At 38.3% G+C, this 17,398-nt stretch overlaps 1 protein-coding gene across 5 annotated transcripts in view; it reads right to left on the reverse strand.

Annotated features, from left to right (window-relative positions):
- Nucleotides 1-17,398, reverse strand: part of HIPK3 (homeodomain interacting protein kinase 3) — a 96,042-nt gene that overhangs the window by 17,499 nt on the left and 61,145 nt on the right. For all 5 annotated transcript variants that reach the window (XM_033207102.1, XM_033207099.1, XM_033207100.1 and 2 more), the window contains 4 exons: nucleotides 5,122-5,245; nucleotides 2,550-2,669; nucleotides 889-975; nucleotides 196-380 (listed from right to left, as the gene is read on the reverse strand). In XM_033207102.1, the coding sequence (XP_033062993.1) occupies nucleotides 196-380; nucleotides 889-975; nucleotides 2,550-2,669; nucleotides 5,122-5,245 (516 nt within the window). The remainder of the gene's footprint in view (nucleotides 1-195; nucleotides 381-888; nucleotides 976-2,549; nucleotides 2,670-5,121; nucleotides 5,246-17,398) is intronic.

Consider the following 17,398-nt stretch of genomic DNA (forward strand, 5'->3'; position numbering starts at 1 on the left):
CACTGGACTGCAATTTAGACTTCAGTTCTAGTTCCAGACAGTTACTGGTGTACATGAACTTGGTCAAGTTAGCTTAGCCTCTTTTTACTCAGGTTACTTGTATTTAATGAAGAAAAGTAATTTCTCTGATGCAGTGATTTTCTATAGACTTATTATTTTTTTAGAACCACTTTAAAAGATTTTAAAGTAACATACTGGTTGCTATGAGGGAAATCTAGAAGATGTTTCATATTAACAAAAGGATGGTTCAGGGTCTCAGCTGGAGTAATTCTTAAATCTGCATCAATCAGCAACATTTTCTTCAACAGACTAACAAATTCTCTTCTATCAGCTTTCTCAGCCAAAAGATCACTTCCTTCCAAATCCATCACTGTGTTCACCTAAGAAATCAAAATTTCAAGCCATCAAGTAAAAATAAGCCAGAGAGAGCAGTATAAATTCCACAGTCAAAAAAGAAAACAAAAATCACAACACAGGAGAGGAGAGGGAACTACAATTATCTTAAAACAAAGAAGAACAATTAATATTAAATCCTCAAAATGTGTTGAGGTACCAAATAGGATTCAAAGCATAAAAGAAGATTTTAAAAATTAAACAAATATCCATTTATAGCGAAATATAGGGAAAAGAAATCTGTTGGCTAGGATTTTTCCTTTCAAAGCAAACACTTTTCTACTAAAGAACGAATAGGTAAATTAAAAATTTTCATAATGACAAATGCAATTTAGCTCCTGAAAGGTTGAAAATAGAATCAGTTTCATTTGAAAAACTTAAAAACAGCATGGACTCTGTAGCCATTTAAAAACTGAGTAACATGTTTTGGGCCCCTTGGCATTCAAGTCTACCATCTAAGCATACCAGATTAACAAATGTGGCTATGGTACTCACATGCGCTATGTCATCCAGACTGTTGAAAATGTATTTTCTGGCTTCTTTAGACTTCATTCCTGTCTCTGCCTCATGCTCTTCCAATGTCTTATTGCATATATCAAAGGTAAAAAAGAATACATTACTATCCACCATATGCAAATTTCTTTAATCCTGGCACATTTAGTCTAATATATTAAATATTCTAAGACAAATAGTACTTTCAAAAGAGAAACTATCAAAACGTATTTTTTAAAGTATACACAAAAAAAATGAGAAGTGCTTGGTTCAGGCCAAGAAAAAAATTACAAATTTAACAAACCCCATAAAGAAAATAACTAGGCCTGGCATGGTGGTTCACACTTGTAATCCCAGCACTTTGAGAGGCCGAGGTGGGTGGTTCACGAGGTCAACAGATCGAGACCATCTGGTCAACATGGTGAAACCCCGTCTCTACTAAAAATACAAAAATTAGCTGGGTGCAGTGGCATACGCCTGTAGTCCCAGCTACTTGGGAGGCTGAGGCAGGAGAATCACTTGAACCCATGAGGCAGAGGTTGCAGTGATCTGAGATCACGCCACTGCACTCCAGCCTGGCGACAGAGGGAGACTCTGTCTCAAAAAAAATAATAACTGTTTATGAAGTTAATTATTGAGGATTTACTGATTCCCCCAAAGAACCCAGCACACTTGGGATATGTAGTAAGAGGTCAGATTCAGTCCCTGTCCTATAAAGTGTAATACTGTAGAAATGAGAAGATAAATACACAACACAAATATAGTTATACACATAAAGGTTTTTTAAAATTTAAGATGAATTAATAATTATGTTGTGGAATTAGAGAGTAACTGAAGTTATTCTAAGAGGACTTTCTTCTTAAAGAAGAAAGAGGGCTGGGCACAGTGGCTCACACCTGTAATCTCAGCACTTTGGGAGGCCAACACGGGCAGATCAAAAGGTCAGGAGTTCAAGACCAGCCTGGCCAACACGGTGAAACCCTGTCTCTACTAAAAATACAAAAATTAGCTGGGCATGGTGGCGGGCACCTGTCAACCCAGCTACTTGGGAGGCTGAGGCAGGAGAATCGCTTGAACCTGGGAGGCAGAGGTTGCAGTGAGCTGAGGTTGCAGTGACCCAAGATCGCGCCACTGCACTCCAGCCTGGGCAAGAGAGCAAGACTCCATCTCAAAAAAAAAAAAAAAGAGAGAGAGAGAGAGAAGGACAGGGCCAGGCATGGTGGTTCACGCCTGTAATCCCAGCACTTTGGGAGGCAGAGGCGGGCGGTTCTCTTGAGGTCAGGAGTTCAAGACCAGCCTGACCAACATAGCGAAACTCTGTCTCTACTAAAAATATAAAAATTAGCTGGGCGTGTGGTGCAAGCTTGTAGTCCCAGCTACTTGGGAGGCTGAGACAGGCGAATCGCTTGAACCCAGGAGGCAGAGGTTGCAGTGAGCCAAGTTGGCACCACTGCACTCCAGCCTGGGCGAGAGAGAGAAACTCTATCTCAAAAAATAAAAACGAAAAAAAATTGATAAAAATAAAATAAAGAAGGGCCAAAAATGAAAATTCAAAAGAAGGAAGTAATTTAGTAAAATGCAAATAGATATGGAAGGTATTATCCATGTATATGAGGCATCTTAGAAAACTAGTCTTCTAAATATTCTATTTTTTAATGAATTACCTTTAATCTCCAACCAGAATGAGACATATCTGTTTCTTTGCAAAAAAATCTTGTGGATTTAGTACCCACATTTAACAACTGTTCTCCTGGTAAACCTTGAGTCTGAGAAATGTATCGAATCTGAAAAATAATTTACAGAACAGAATAGTTTATTCTTTCATGTGACAGAACACTTAAGTCAGACACCAGGCTGCATGTTAGGTCAGGTATTAAAATACATAGTCTATGCCCTCAAGAAATGCATTGTCTAGTGGAGAACATATATGGAAAAAATTATAATACAGAATTGTAAGTATCATAATAAAAGCATGCTTGATAGAAAAGGCATACCTAAAGTAATTGTGGTCAGGTAAAGTTCTAGAAGAGGTGGTCCTCAAGTTTGGTGTTAAAGGAAAAATAACAGGAGTTTGCACTGGAAGGGTGGGGGGAAAAACTATGCTAAGGTTATAGTATATGCAAATATGGAAAATCAAGAGAGAATACCCTCACACATTCAAACACTGAAAGTACAGGGCCAAAACAAAGATGACTACAAAAATCACTACAATTTATTTGCTTTGCATTCATACATTTTGTAAAATATTTTAGAACACTGAACTGTAAGTAGGGCACAGTGGCTCACGCCCATAATCCCAACACTTTGGGAGGCCGAGGCAGCAAATCATGAGGTCAGGAGTTCAAGACCAGCCTGGCCAATGTGGTGAAACCCCATCTCTACTAAAAACACAAAAATTAGCTGGGCATGGTGGCGCGTGCCTGCAATCCCAGCTACTTGGGAGGCTGAGGCAGAATAATCTCTTGAACCTGGGAGGCGGAGGTTGCAGTGAGCTGAGATCACGCCACTACACTCCAGCCTGAGCGAGAGTGAGACTTCGTCTCAAAAGAAAAACAAACAAACAAAAAAAACACTGAACTGTGAGACTATTGATGCTATATGCCAATGGCCAACGACTTTTTTTAATCCCTTTGGTAATATACATCCTGAAAACATTGTCAATCTGGATCAGATAATACCTGTTCCAAGTTTAGTTTAAAAAAATAAAACATTCATTATAAAATTTAGAAAAACTGAGTTTTGGTCAAGGCTTTGTCTTTAAAATTACTATTGTGACTTTTGACAAGTTAATTCATTTTTCTGGGCCTCAGTTTTCTCCTTTATAAAATGAAAAGGGGGCAGTCACTGGGTAATCTCTGGGGTCCTTTTTAATACTAACATCAGTTGTCTAAGATGAACAGTGAAGTCCTTGAGTATAGTAACAAATCAACTTGAAATTGCCACTAGAGGGTGTCCTGCTCCAGGGTACTATGCAGGCCATAGACTAATCTACAAAGCCAAGGCTATATTTCTACCATTTTACTGGTGCCTCAGTACTCCAACAGCTAAAGGATTACGGGACTCTGATTCAATTACTAACTTGTTCAGAACTGACAGCAGTCTTGCACCTGTATCAAAGCTAGTAATTGGATAGAAAGCTGAAAGACAACAGAATGTATGGAAAATGTTACAGAAACTCAGTGGAATCCTGAACGTGGAGGAGGGAAGGTGGAGAATATAGAAAACCTAACCTAAAAGGGAAGATTCATGATGACAATAGATTAAAGTAAATGATAACATCTAATCTAATAATCAGTATTAAATGAGAGTCATCTCAGGAACATTTAAGTCACCTAAATTAATTACCTCTCTTATTCCTCTTGACAGAGAAAATAGTTCTAATCATGATTAGATTATAGGCTATAATCACGATTATGTAATAGGTGCTTTAAATTCTTCTATTTTCTATTTTTTCTTCCCTGAAAGTTAAATATCATCTAAATAAAAATACTACTCAGAATGACAAAATTAATGTAACTACTTTGTTTGACTAGCATTTTCTATTAGAATGATTTGAGTACATCATCTCAAAGATACTCAAAGAATAATGAATATGATGGCAGTTTCTCCAAATAATAATCTTGGTATTAATAATTAAGACTACTAGCAAACAACATTGCTTAATAGTATAGAAAGGCTAATGAATATACCTGAAAACTACCATGAAAAGTGTGCTTAATAAGGTAATTTGCTGAATTCTACTGAGAATCATTAAACAGTGCTAAAAGAGAATTTCAGCACCATTCAAAACAGCTAAAAAGACTGAGGAGGGTTCAAGTGACAGAGGTATTTAAAACACCAATAATGGCAGTTGGTTTAAGACCAAAAGTTTTAACGACTTTTAGGAGCTTTCATGCCTTGGGAGGAGCTGACGTTTCATACATTATCAAAGTTTGTCACCCAAGCAAAGCACAATTAATTAAAGGGACACAATCCAACCTTTTATATGTTTACAGTATAAAATTTTCCCAATAATTTTACAAAACTGGTTTTGAGACTCTGTAGGCTGTTAACTTTATGAAAACTTACTTCAGCATTATAGAAGTTTTCAAAATCAATTCTACAAGATCCCAGGTTCTGCCACTTTATCTTAAAAAGACTTTCCAGTGTATTGTACACCTGCAGCCATGCATTCCTATAAGTCTGTTATTATTCTTTACTTTCTACCAATACTATTAGATTATCATTATTTGTTACCTGATCATACTCCAAGGCTCCTGGGTAGAGCGGCCATCCAAGGAATAATTCTGCAATCACACATCCCAATGACCACATGTCTATGGCTTCACAAAATGGCAACCCCAATATAATCTCTGGAGCTCTGAAATTTAAAATTAAAACAAAAATCAGGGCGGTTTTTCTCTAAAATTACCTAATTTCAACTGGCATTCTAGGAAGTTAGTAAAACGACAGAGGTATCACATTCTACGTATAGGAACTCTTCACTATTTCAAAACTCTTTGAAACCTAGACATAATCCTGAATTAATCTGAAAGGGGCACTATGAGTACAATATTTCTATAATAAAGTCTCTTCCACCATAATCCTGTTCCCTCATAGCTTTATTAACATAACATTTTTTGAAAAACATAGATCTTGTTTTTAAGACTATAGCAGATCAGAAATAACACAACAGGAAGAGAACTGGCAAACTATTAATAAATACATACTATGACATCAGCGGAACTGAAAACCAGACATTGAGAGATAAAACCAAAATGAAGCAAAACCCTCAAAGGCTAAAAGTGAATCTAGACCTAGATATTACTTCAGAATACAGTAATAAATATTTACCTAATTGGAGCTATTAGTCATCCAAGAGATTAAACTAAATTCAGTGTATTCTGTCTTAAAAGGCAGACAAGTATACAGCATATAACAAAATAGTTAAAAAGCATTTTAGCACTTAAAAGGATCTGGTCATTTGGGAAATGTAATCCAAGAAACATATTATGCCTAGATAAATTATGTTATACCTTCATATGGATTTCCCTTGAGAAGATTCATGTTCTAAGACAGACCCCATGTACAGCTGTGTAATTCCAAAGAAGTCATACGTATCACAGTTATCCTAGATTTGTGTGTGCATGTGTGTTTAATTTTAAAACAATCTCAATCTTACAGAGAAGTTGCAAGCACAGTACATATTTTTTCCCTAAATCACTTGAGAATAACTTGCCAAATTTCTGTATACTTTACAGTTCCTACAAACAAAAATATTCTCCTACATAACCACAATACAATCATCAAAATCAGGAAATGAACAATGATATATCTCCACCATCTAAGCTTCAGACTCCAATTAAGTTTGGCCAATTACACTAATACCATCCTTCTTGGCAAAAGGATCCAACTCAGGATCATGCATTGCATTTAGTTGTCTTATCTCTTTCAGTCTTTTTCAATATGGAATAATTCCTAAGTTTTGTCTAGACTTCCAAGACCTTTGCATAACATATTACAGGCCAGGTATTTGGAGAAACGTCCCTCAGTGTGGGTTTGTCTGATGTTTCCTCATAATTAGATTCAGAGGAATATCACAGAAGTGATCGTGTTTTCTCATTGTATCTTTTTTTTTTTTTTCTGAGACGGAGTCTCGCTCTGTTGCCCAGGCTGGAGTGCAGTGGCCGGATCTCAGCTCACTGCAAGCTCCGCCTCCCGGGTTTACGCCATTCTCCTGCCTCAGCCTCCGGAGTAGCTGGGACTACAGGCGCCCGCCACCTCGCCCGGCTAGTTTTTTTTATTTTTTTAGTCAGGACGGGGTTTCATCATGTTAGCCAGGATGGTCTCGATCTCCTGACCTCGTGATCCGCCCGTCTCGGCCTCCCAAAGTGCTGGGATTACAGGCTTGAGCCACCGCGCCCGGCCACTCATTGTATCTTATTAGGCATGCAGTTCTGATATGTTCCATTACTAATAATTTTTACTTTGATCACATGATGTCTGCTATATTTCTCCACCACTAAGTTCCTCCTTTTTTCTTTCTAATTAAGTATTTTGTGGGATCTCAATTTGAAACTATATAAATAATCCATTTCTTATCAAACTTTCATTTTTTTCATTTATTTACCCGTATGAGTACAGATTAAAGGACTCCTACTTTATTCAATGAGTTATAATCCATGACTATAAACTTATTTTGATTCTCAAATTTTCCCAGATTTGGCGTGGTGGCTTACACCTGTAATCCCAGCACTTTGGGAGGCCAACATGGTAGGATTGCTTGAGCTCAAGAGTTCTAGACCAGCCTGGGCAACATAGTGAGACCTCATCTCCACAAAAAAAAATTTTAATTAGCCAGGGTGATGGTCCACACCTGTAGTCCCAGCTACTTGGGAGGCTGAGGTGGGAGGGTCGCTTGAGCCCAGGAGGTCCAAGCTGCAGTGAGCTGAGATCGTGCCACTGCACTCCAGCCTGAGGGACAGAACCAGGCTCTGTTTCAGAGGGAAAAAAAAAAATCCCAGATTTGACCAGTCAGAACTCCCTCAGACTTTTATGTTCTTCTGACATGTCCTCATCATTCTCAGATTATTTCTTTGCTTTCTGACACGGCAAGATATTCCAGGCTCATCTTGTTCTTTCCCTGCTCCAGTCCTAGAAACAGCTATTTCTCTGAGGATCTCCGGTATCTTTTCGTGTAGAACAGACCTTTGAAACAAAGATCAGGGAGCTATGGAACCTCATTACTATTGGGATGGTTCCCAGACCTTCTCAGTACATATATTATCTAGAGTTAAGTAAAATAAATCTGCTAATTTCTTAACCGAGACTGGGGGTTGTCATCTCCTAAGGCAGTGGTTCTCAATCTTGGCTGTACATTACAATCATTTGGTCCTGGTCACACCCTATACCAATTAAATCAGAAACCCTGGGGATTAGGCTTAGGAATCAAGAGTGGCTTCAACATACAGCCAAAGTTGAGAACCAAAGCCCTACACTCAAGAAGTTAGACCAATGGGAAGACCATCCCATTTCCTCCCTACAACTCTTCTGGCAAAGAAAATTCAGAGGATAATAAACAAGTTGTTTTCTACCACAGACTTGGGATCTGCCCAGTAAATATTCTAGTCTTGGCCCCATCTCTGCTGTAATTAACTTAAGATTCAGTAGAACCTTAACCAATCCACAGGCATTTGTTGAAAACAAGTAAGAACCACGGGGAGATTCTATGGGGTATAAAAGATCTTCAAAACATGGTTAAAAGAGGTTTTCATTCTTTTGACAAAATATTCAAGTGTCTGTGTAGATGTATACACATGAATTATATTTAGGTATAATCAAATGCTAACATGTGTTGTAGAAAGATGAAAAAAAGTAAGCTGTACTAAGTTATTAATCCTACATATTCACAATATTGTACCAAAAAAAGCTATCAAAGATGGAGACCTTATCCCTTTTTTGTTCATTATTTGTATATCCAGAACCTTGTAAAGAATATGCATTCAGTAAACATTTCTCAAATAAATCATTTCAACATAGGTTGAATCACACAAAGAAAAGTATCAGAGTGCAGTCTGGGTTTCGACTAGGCCTTCAAATACAGAAGTCTAGGCAGAAAGAAAGAGAACAGGGCACAAAAGTTTATAAAGGGCATATATTAACCTATACTAAAAAAAATTGAAAGCAAAAATGCAGTTTTGAAAGTATGGCGTGGAAATGAGATTCACTACCAATGTTAACCATATACTAATCTGAATGTGAAACAAAAATTAGTAAGACTAATGATATGCCTATTACTGTGGTATAAAAGCTTTATGATTATTTTGAAATATTTAATATGAAAAATTCATCATAGGATTTGAAATTTTTTGGTGTAGAAATTTTCAGTATCGCATTTGGCAATGAAAGAAAAGTAACAGAATAACAGCACCTAAGATATACCATTTAAAGAGACTGAATTCATTTTAATTCTGTTAATGGTAAGGAAAGAGTTTCTGTCAGACAAAGAGCAACAAATTGTTTCTGCCATGTGCTACCATTTAAATGAATAAGTCAAGTTTCTAACTGATAGTGACAACAAGAATAGAGTCATCTTTACAAAATCTTGATCAGGAATTGCACATAGCCACTCAAACATAAAATCTAAGATATAAAAGTTACACTCACAGAAGCAAACTCAAGTTTCCCATTTTAAAATACAAAAGAGTTTTAACTGGGAGTTTTATATAAGTTCACTATCTATTATTGCATTAGTTCAGATCCTCTGAGAAGCAAATTAGATATGCCAGAAATTTGTTGGGGAAGATGCCTGGGCAGCATACAGGCAGAGGAAGCAGAAGGAAGTGAGGAGAAACTTGAGCAGGGTCTGAGGGTGGAAGAAGAGAGGCAAAGGAGGAGTTGGGTATAAAGAACCTCTCACAGCAGTGCACTTACGAGAAAGTCTCGGTTGGGCCAATACCAAGTCCCTAAACAAACATTATCTGTATGAGGAACCTCCCATCAAGCAAGAATAGCCCAACTCTAGTGCCCCCCGCTGTGCCTGGTCATGGGTGGGAAGGGGCCCAAAGGAAGTATGGCCTCAGCCTGAGCAGTGCAGTACATCTGAAGGTGCAGCAGCTGGAGGCTCGCAGCCAGCTGCTCCACACAGGGGACTCTCTTGAAGGGGACTCCGAGTGGCACACTTTCACAGCTGCCACAACTAGCTTCCCAAAAGCTTCTGCATTTCATTTCACAATACGTATCTATGATAGAGAAAATGCAGTAAATTTATTCACCAAGTCCCCTACAAACAAGACCAAATTCTCCCCAGTTAACCCTAGCATGCCATGCATTTTCTATGTATATCATACCATAGCATGAGAAAAGCTGGGAAGCCATGCCTGAAAACACTTACAATCTAGATGAAACTGCCAGAGACATGACAGTTCTACCAGCCAGTCTTACAACACAATACACTTTTAAAAATAAACCATGCATTGAAAGAATACAATCTGTCTGTCAGCAGTGAATAAAGCTTAGTTTACTGGTTTCATCTTAATTGGCTCTCAAATTCCTCCCATAGGCTAAATATACTTGTGTATGAAAAAGACCATAGCAGGAATTCTGACTTGTGGACCACTCACAGAATCTTCTGTCCTACTCCTACAGAAAGTTCTTCCGCTTTTTTCATCTACCTGAACTCTTATCCTCTGAGTGTGGCAGTGCTAAGGATATTGCAGAGAAGAGACATCATTTGTACTTTTGTAGAACAGTCAAGGCGCAAATTAAACATGCCAGTTAAATGGAGAATACAACTAAGCCCGTTTCTCCCACTCCATAAATAGTAACTCACAGTGAGAAGGTAAGTGTGAAAACCATAAACACAACAGTTTAGGGCATGTGATAAAGCCAATCTACATCTGAAATGCCATTTCTTTTCCTTTTTTATTTTTTGCCATGTGCTTTTAATTGAATTTATCAATATTAAGAGCAAATCCTTTCACTCTAAAATCTTGAAGCACTGATATAAAACTTATGTTAAAGTGGTTAAGTTGAAAAACAATTTTCATTTTATCCACTAGAAGTCAGTTCTCCAGTTCCCCAAACCTCTCCATCCCTAGGCCACCACAAATCCACTTTCTGTTTCTATAGATTTGCCTATTCCGGACATTTCATATAAATGGAATCTGGCCGGGCGTGGTAGCTCACGCCTGTAATCCCAGCACTTTTGGAGGCCAAGCCGGGAGGATCACTTGAGGTCAGGAATTCAAGACCAGCCTGGCCAACATGGTGAAACTCCGTCTCTACTAAAATACAAAAATTAGCCAGGTGTGGTGGTGCGCACCTGTAATCCCAGCTACTCGGGAGGCTGAGGCACGAGAATTTGCTTCAGACTGGGAGGCAAAGGTTGCAGTGAGCCGAGATCACGCCACTGCACTTCAGCCTGGGCGACAGAGCTAGACTCTGTCTCAAAAAATAATAATAAAAATAAAAGTAAAATAAAAAGTTGGGAATGTATGAAGAAAAACTCTGGGAAGACAAATACTGGAGCCTGGTAAGGAAGCATTGATTTCACATAATAAAAATCACCTAAATAGAGCTAGATTTCAAACACTCAGGAGTAGATACACAGCTCTCCCCTTAATAGCGAGTAATTTACCTAAGCCTTAGTATTTTCATATTTAAAACAGGGTTTTACTAACCTTACATACTCAGAAGATTATCTAAAGGACTAAGTAAAAGAATGTGTGTGAAATGTAAAGCAGTATATACATTCCTGTAAACTATTCATACTCACTGTCCTACTTCACATTTCCTCTTTTCAAACCTCCACCTCCTCCTCATCCTCACTGTTGTCCTTATATTCTACTTTACTAAAATAAATAGATGTAATCTGAAAGACAGCTTCCACATTCATACCACATCTACTAGACCACTTGCAGCTGTCAGTGTAATGCTTCTATCTAAGACATCCATGCTTACCTACTGAAGTACATCACTCCAATTTCTCACTCTCATTACCAATATCTCTTTCTCTATAGACAATTCTAGATCTCCATCTTGGAAAAATAAGGGAAAAGAAAAAAACTCTTGATGATATATCCTCCTTCAGCCATCACCCCTTTTTCTGTTTCCATTTTACACCAATCCTTCTTGAAAGCACTGTTTATTATACAAGCTGCCTCCAACTGTACCGCCATCTTGAACTCATTTGAAAAGGCTTTCATTATCCTATCGTTCCACCCAGATAGCTCTTATCAAGGTCACTAAATCACTGCATTTGCCATGTCCTCAATCTACTTGACTTGCAGTATTCAACACAGCTGATTATTAATCTACCTGCACTTGAATTCCAGGACACCGGAACTCTTCGTTCTCCTCCTTATCTCACTAGCACACCCTTTTCAGATTGCTTCACTAGTTCATTTTCCCAACGTTTAAACTTTGGGGTACCTGAAGGCTCAGTTTTTTGGCATCTATCTTCCCTTTGGGCATTTACCTCCCTTACATGATCTCATCCTGTCACATGTCTCTAAATAACCACCTCTATTCTTAAGACTCCCAAATGTACATCTCCAACTCAGGCCTTTCTCTTTAACTCCAGACTTGTCAGTCCAATTGTCGGCTCAGCACTTCTTGAATGTTTATTAGGCATCTCAAACTGAATGTGTTCAGAAAGAACTCCTGATTCCCCCAAACTCACTTTTGTCACGGTCTTAGCCAAGTCCGTAAACGACAATTCCATTCTTTCAGTTTCTCGGGCCTCCGTGAGAATCAGATTTAACTCTTCTCTTTTTCTCATTTCCCACATCAGCAAATTCCATTGACTCTATCTTCAAAATACAGTGTATCTATTAATAGAATGTCGCTACCTTTACTGCTACCACCCTGATCCAAACCACCATCACCTCTCATCTGGATTACTGCAAGAGCTTCCTAACTGTTCTTGCTTCTGTCCTTATCCTCTACCATCTCTTCTCATTCTAGCAGTCTGAGTGATCCATTTAGTACACAAATCAGACCATGTCATTCCTCTCCTCAAAATCCTAACTGGCTTCCTATCACAGAAAAAGTCAAATTCCTCACAATGTAACCACCTTCCCTGTTACCACTCTAATCCAACCCCCCATCACCTCCATCTGTTATTACAAGAGCTTCCTGTTCTTTGCTTCTGTCCTTACCTTCTGCCATCTATTCTCAATCTAGCAGCTTGAGTGACCCATTTAATACATAAATTAGACTATGTCACTCTTCTCCTCAAAACCCTGATAGCTTCCTATCTCAATTCCTCACAATGGCCTACAAGGTGCAGCCCTTAGGTACATCTGAAACTTCCTACCATTCTCCCACTTGCTTGCTCTGGTCCAGTCACATTAGCCTCCTTACTGTTTCAAACCATAGTTCCTGCGTCAAGACCTTTGCATTTAAAAATATCTGGGAGAAGAGAGTTCCAGGCAGAGAGAATAGCAAGACTTGATCCCTTCCTCTTACTCTGTATTACTGCTTAAGTCATGTTACTAGAAAGGCCTTCCCTGACCACCTTAAATAGAAGAGTAAGCCCTCACCAACACATGGCACTTGCCTTTCTTCCTTTATCCCGCTTGACTGTTCTCTATAGCACTTGTCATTAACTGATAAATACAATGGCTTATTATCTATTTCCTCTCTGCCCCCACTAGAATATAAATTCCATGGGGGCAAGAACTTTAATTCTTTTAATGCTATATTCCCAACATATAAAACACTTCATTATTTGTTCAATGAAACGATCAACCAACAAAAGCTAAAAGCATACATCATTCATTCAGGAAAGCAAAGAAAATGTTGTTGAACATCACCGATATATGAGCTGAACAAGTATGAACCAATGGACTCTTACAAAGTCATTTTGCACTGGGGACAACTGTTTTACAACTACATAATTAAAAAAAAAATACTATTTACTGAGCTTTAACAATGTGCCAGGTATCATGACTTTTTTTTTTTTTTTGAGATGGAGTTTTGCTCATTTTGCCCAGGCTAGAGTGCAATAGCGTGATCTCGGCTCACTGCAACCTCCGCCTCCCGGGTTCAAGCAATTCTCCTGCCTCAGCCTCCCAGGTAGCTGGGATTACAGGCGCCTGCCACCACACCCAGCTAATTTTTTGTATTTTTAGTAGAGCTGGGGTTTCACAATATTGGCCAGGATGGTCTCGATCTCTTGACCTCGTGATCCGCCCACCTCGGCCTCCCAAAGTGCTGGGATTACAGGCATGAGCATTATTTCATTTAAAGAAAATGTTTTAAAAACAGATTACTGCATTTTTCTTCTACCCAAGACCAAAAATTTGGGTAAACAAAATGTTCTACATGAAACAGAAGAACCCCTGGGTTGAGTACAGCCAATCCACAGAATGAGAAATAATAAATCATTGTTTCTGAAGCAACTAAGTTTTGGAATTGTTTGTCTTACAGCAACAGATAACAAATACACTGCCCAAAGTTACTCAGAAAGTGGTGGGACTGGGATTTAAATTTAAACCCCCTGATTCTAAAGCCTCTTTCTCTATTCCATTTCATCTTAAATCATAAAATCTTTTGATTCAAAGAAACACAGGAAACCAAATGAACAGAAAACCTAGAAATTGGCCCAGAAGTTATTTTTGGCAATTCAATAAAGATATCCTCTGATTTTATTTTCTACAGAGCAGGAAAATACTGGCCTATATTTTCTAATAGTTCTATAGTATGAGAAAACATCTGTTATGTTCCTTTTATGATTAACTGGTCTTTAGATTTCTACGACAATCAAAAGAAAAAGGGAAGAGACAGAGAGATTTTGCTGGCATTTTTTAAACCAAACTTTTCATCCTATATAAATCCTTTTTAAAATACACAGTAACAGTAATAAAGTACCAACATAATACTATGAACCAAGCAATGTTGTAAGCATTTTTTAAGTATTAACCCATTTGATATTCATATAAACCCTTTTAATAGATGAAGAAACAGACAAAGGGTAAGTAACCTGCCTAAGGTCACACAGCTAGTAAGAGGTGCAGCTGGAACTCAAATGTAGGTTTTACGGCTTCAAAATCCATGCTTTTAAGCACTACACCTTAATAATTCCTATGATCCCTAAAACTACTGGACTTTTGGGCCAGGCACTGTGGCTCACGCCTATAATCCCAGCATTTTGGGTGGCCAACATGGGAGGATTGCTTGAGGTCAGGAGTTCAAAACCAGCCTGGGCAACATAGTGAGACCCCCATCCCTGCAAAAAATTTAAAAAACAAAATTAAAAATAAACTATTGGACTTTTATCTTAATGGAAGTGCTCACACTCAGATGCTGTATTTCTCAATAATCCACTCTTTCTCTTTAAACCTATCACCTTTGATTTTAAAACTAATCAGGAAATGTAAAATATAAACATACTTAAGAGAATTCTAGCAGACATTTTACTGAACTCTTCCTGTTATTTAAGCATTTACTCACCTTAACCATAAAATCTTTCACATTAAATACACAGACATCCTCTAAATACTTCTTAGTTAAAACAAAGTTCTTATTTTGGGAGATGCAGAGTTCCTAAAGATGACTGTAACATCTTTTTACAGAGGCAGTTAGGAAATGAGCTCAACAGTGGATGTGACCATCTACTAGTCAGTAGGTGTGATTAGTCACAGATACCAGTTCATCATGCACTCAACAAATTCTTACAAGTTAAAGCCCTATAATTGTAACAAAAGATAGCGAAGACCTAAAGTGGTTATAAAATGCAGGCACAGATAAACAAGTGTTTGTACAAGCACAGCAAATAGAAGGATACACACCTAAGTTGTATCAGCAATAATCAATGAGGAATCAACCTAGCAAGGAGTAGGAAATGCTATATATTTCCACAATATTTTATTGTTTCTAAAACAAGCATTTCATACTATAAAATAAGATTGGCCAGGTGCAGTAGCTCACGTCTGTAATCCCAACACTTTGGGAGGCCAAGCTGGGAGGGATCACTTGAACCAGGAGGTCAAGACCACCCCAGGTAACATATGGAGACTCTGTCTCTACAAAACAATTTTTTAAAAAAATATTAGCTGAGCGTGGTGGTATGTGCCTGTGGTCCCAGCTACTTGGGGAGCTGAGGTGGGAGGACAGCCTGAGCGAGACTGCAGGGAGCTTAGATTGTGCCACTGAACTGCAGCCTGGACAACAGAGCGAGATTCAAAAAAAAAAAAAAATTAGGGCCAGACACACTGGCTCACACCTGTAATCCCAGCACTTTGGGAGGCTGAGGCAGGAGGATCACTTGAGGTCAGGAGTTCAAGACCAGCCTTGGCCAATATGGCAAAACCCCATCTCTACTAAAAATACAAAAATTACCCAGGCATGGTGGTATACACCTGTAATCCCAGCTATTAGGGAGTCTGAGGCATGAGAATTCCTTGAACCTAGGAGGCGGAGGTTGCAGCAAGCAAGATGACACCACTGCACTCCAGCCTGGGCAACAGAGTAAGGCTCTGTCTCAAAAAAATTTAATTAATTAAACATATAATAAAAAAAGATTAATGTTTAAAAATGTCAGTCATTGAGACTTTATAGGAATTTACTATTTTTCTTATTATAAGTATCAAATTAGATCTTAAGTGAATCATTTATTTTTATTTATTATAAGGAACAATTTTCTGGGTTTTTTGTTGTTGTTGTTTTGTGATGGGGTCTTGCTCTACAACCCAGGCTGGAGTGCAGTGATACAATCATAACTTACTGCAGTCTCAACCTCCAGGGTCTGGCAATCCTTCTCCCTCCAGCATCCCAAGTAGCTGGGACTACAGGCGTGCACCACCATGCCCAGCAAATGTTTTTATTTTTTGTAGAGACAAGGTCTTGCTACATTGCCCAGGCTGGTCTCAAACTCCTGGCCTCAAGTGATCCCCTTACCTCAGCCTCCCAAAGTTCTGGGAATACAGGTGTGAGCCACCATGCCCAGCCAGGAACAATTTTCTAATACATGTATTTGAAGTGGGAATGTGTTGCCTCAGGAGGAAAGGAATATTGGAGATGTCCCTTCCAGGTTCTGTTGCTGTGTAGAGGACACCATAAAGGAGATTCTTTTAGCATAACAGGGGAATTTACATTACAGTACCTGCAAGACTCCTTCCAAATCATAATGCAACTAAAATTTATGAAAATATAGAACAACATTTCCACAAGTGGAACTTTAACAGAAGGATGACTATCAAAATACTACTAGTGAGTTTATTTCAGGTTAAAGCAGCTTTTTCAATATCCCATAGAATGGTGCTTTTCTAAAACAAGCAACAAACCCTCAACATTCTTAGAAAGGTAGACAGATTTCAAAACAGATGATCAACTGCTTCTACAAGTATTTTTTGCTATGAATGTTTTTGATATAAGAAGAAATAACATCACTACAGAATATTGGACGTTTATGCAGATTGTTTTTATGACTCTATAACCACAACTATCCGTGTTACAATTACATGTTGAAATGTAATCAAAGTACAGGCTCTTAAAATAGATACTCATTCAAATGTAGTTTGTGTCTTAGACTAAAAATATCACAATTCAAAATATCCTTATTGAAAGGCCACTTAATCTTTTAAGTATGCAGGACAGTGATCCAGATCAAAGTACCAAGTACAAAGAATAACAGCAATAACAAATATTTTCAAAGCCTATTAAATTTTATACTCAAGAGATGGAGGATAGAAGACAGCAAAGATTTAATATTTGTTACCAATATGCCACAAATATAGTTTACAGCCCACTACCAAAAAAGATGAACACAGCAATAATTTGCATTTCTATAACTGATCAATATCTAATATTTTATAAAAGTAGGAGTCAGGGCCAGGCACAGTGGCTCACATCTGTAATCCCATCACTTTGGGAGGCCAAGGCAAGCAGACAGCTTGAGTCCAGAAGTTCGAGACAAGGCTGGGCAACACAGCGAGACCTCGTCTCTACAAATAAAAAACTTAGCTAAGGCCGGGGCAGTGGCTCACGCCTATAATCCTAGCACTCTGGGAGGCCCAGGCAGGTGGATCAC

Source organism: Trachypithecus francoisi, unplaced genomic scaffold (assembly GCF_009764315.1).
Source record: "Trachypithecus francoisi isolate TF-2019V2 unplaced genomic scaffold, Tfra_2.0 Lachesis_group8, whole genome shotgun sequence".
Classification (NCBI taxonomy): Eukaryota; Metazoa; Chordata; class Mammalia; order Primates; family Cercopithecidae; genus Trachypithecus; species Trachypithecus francoisi.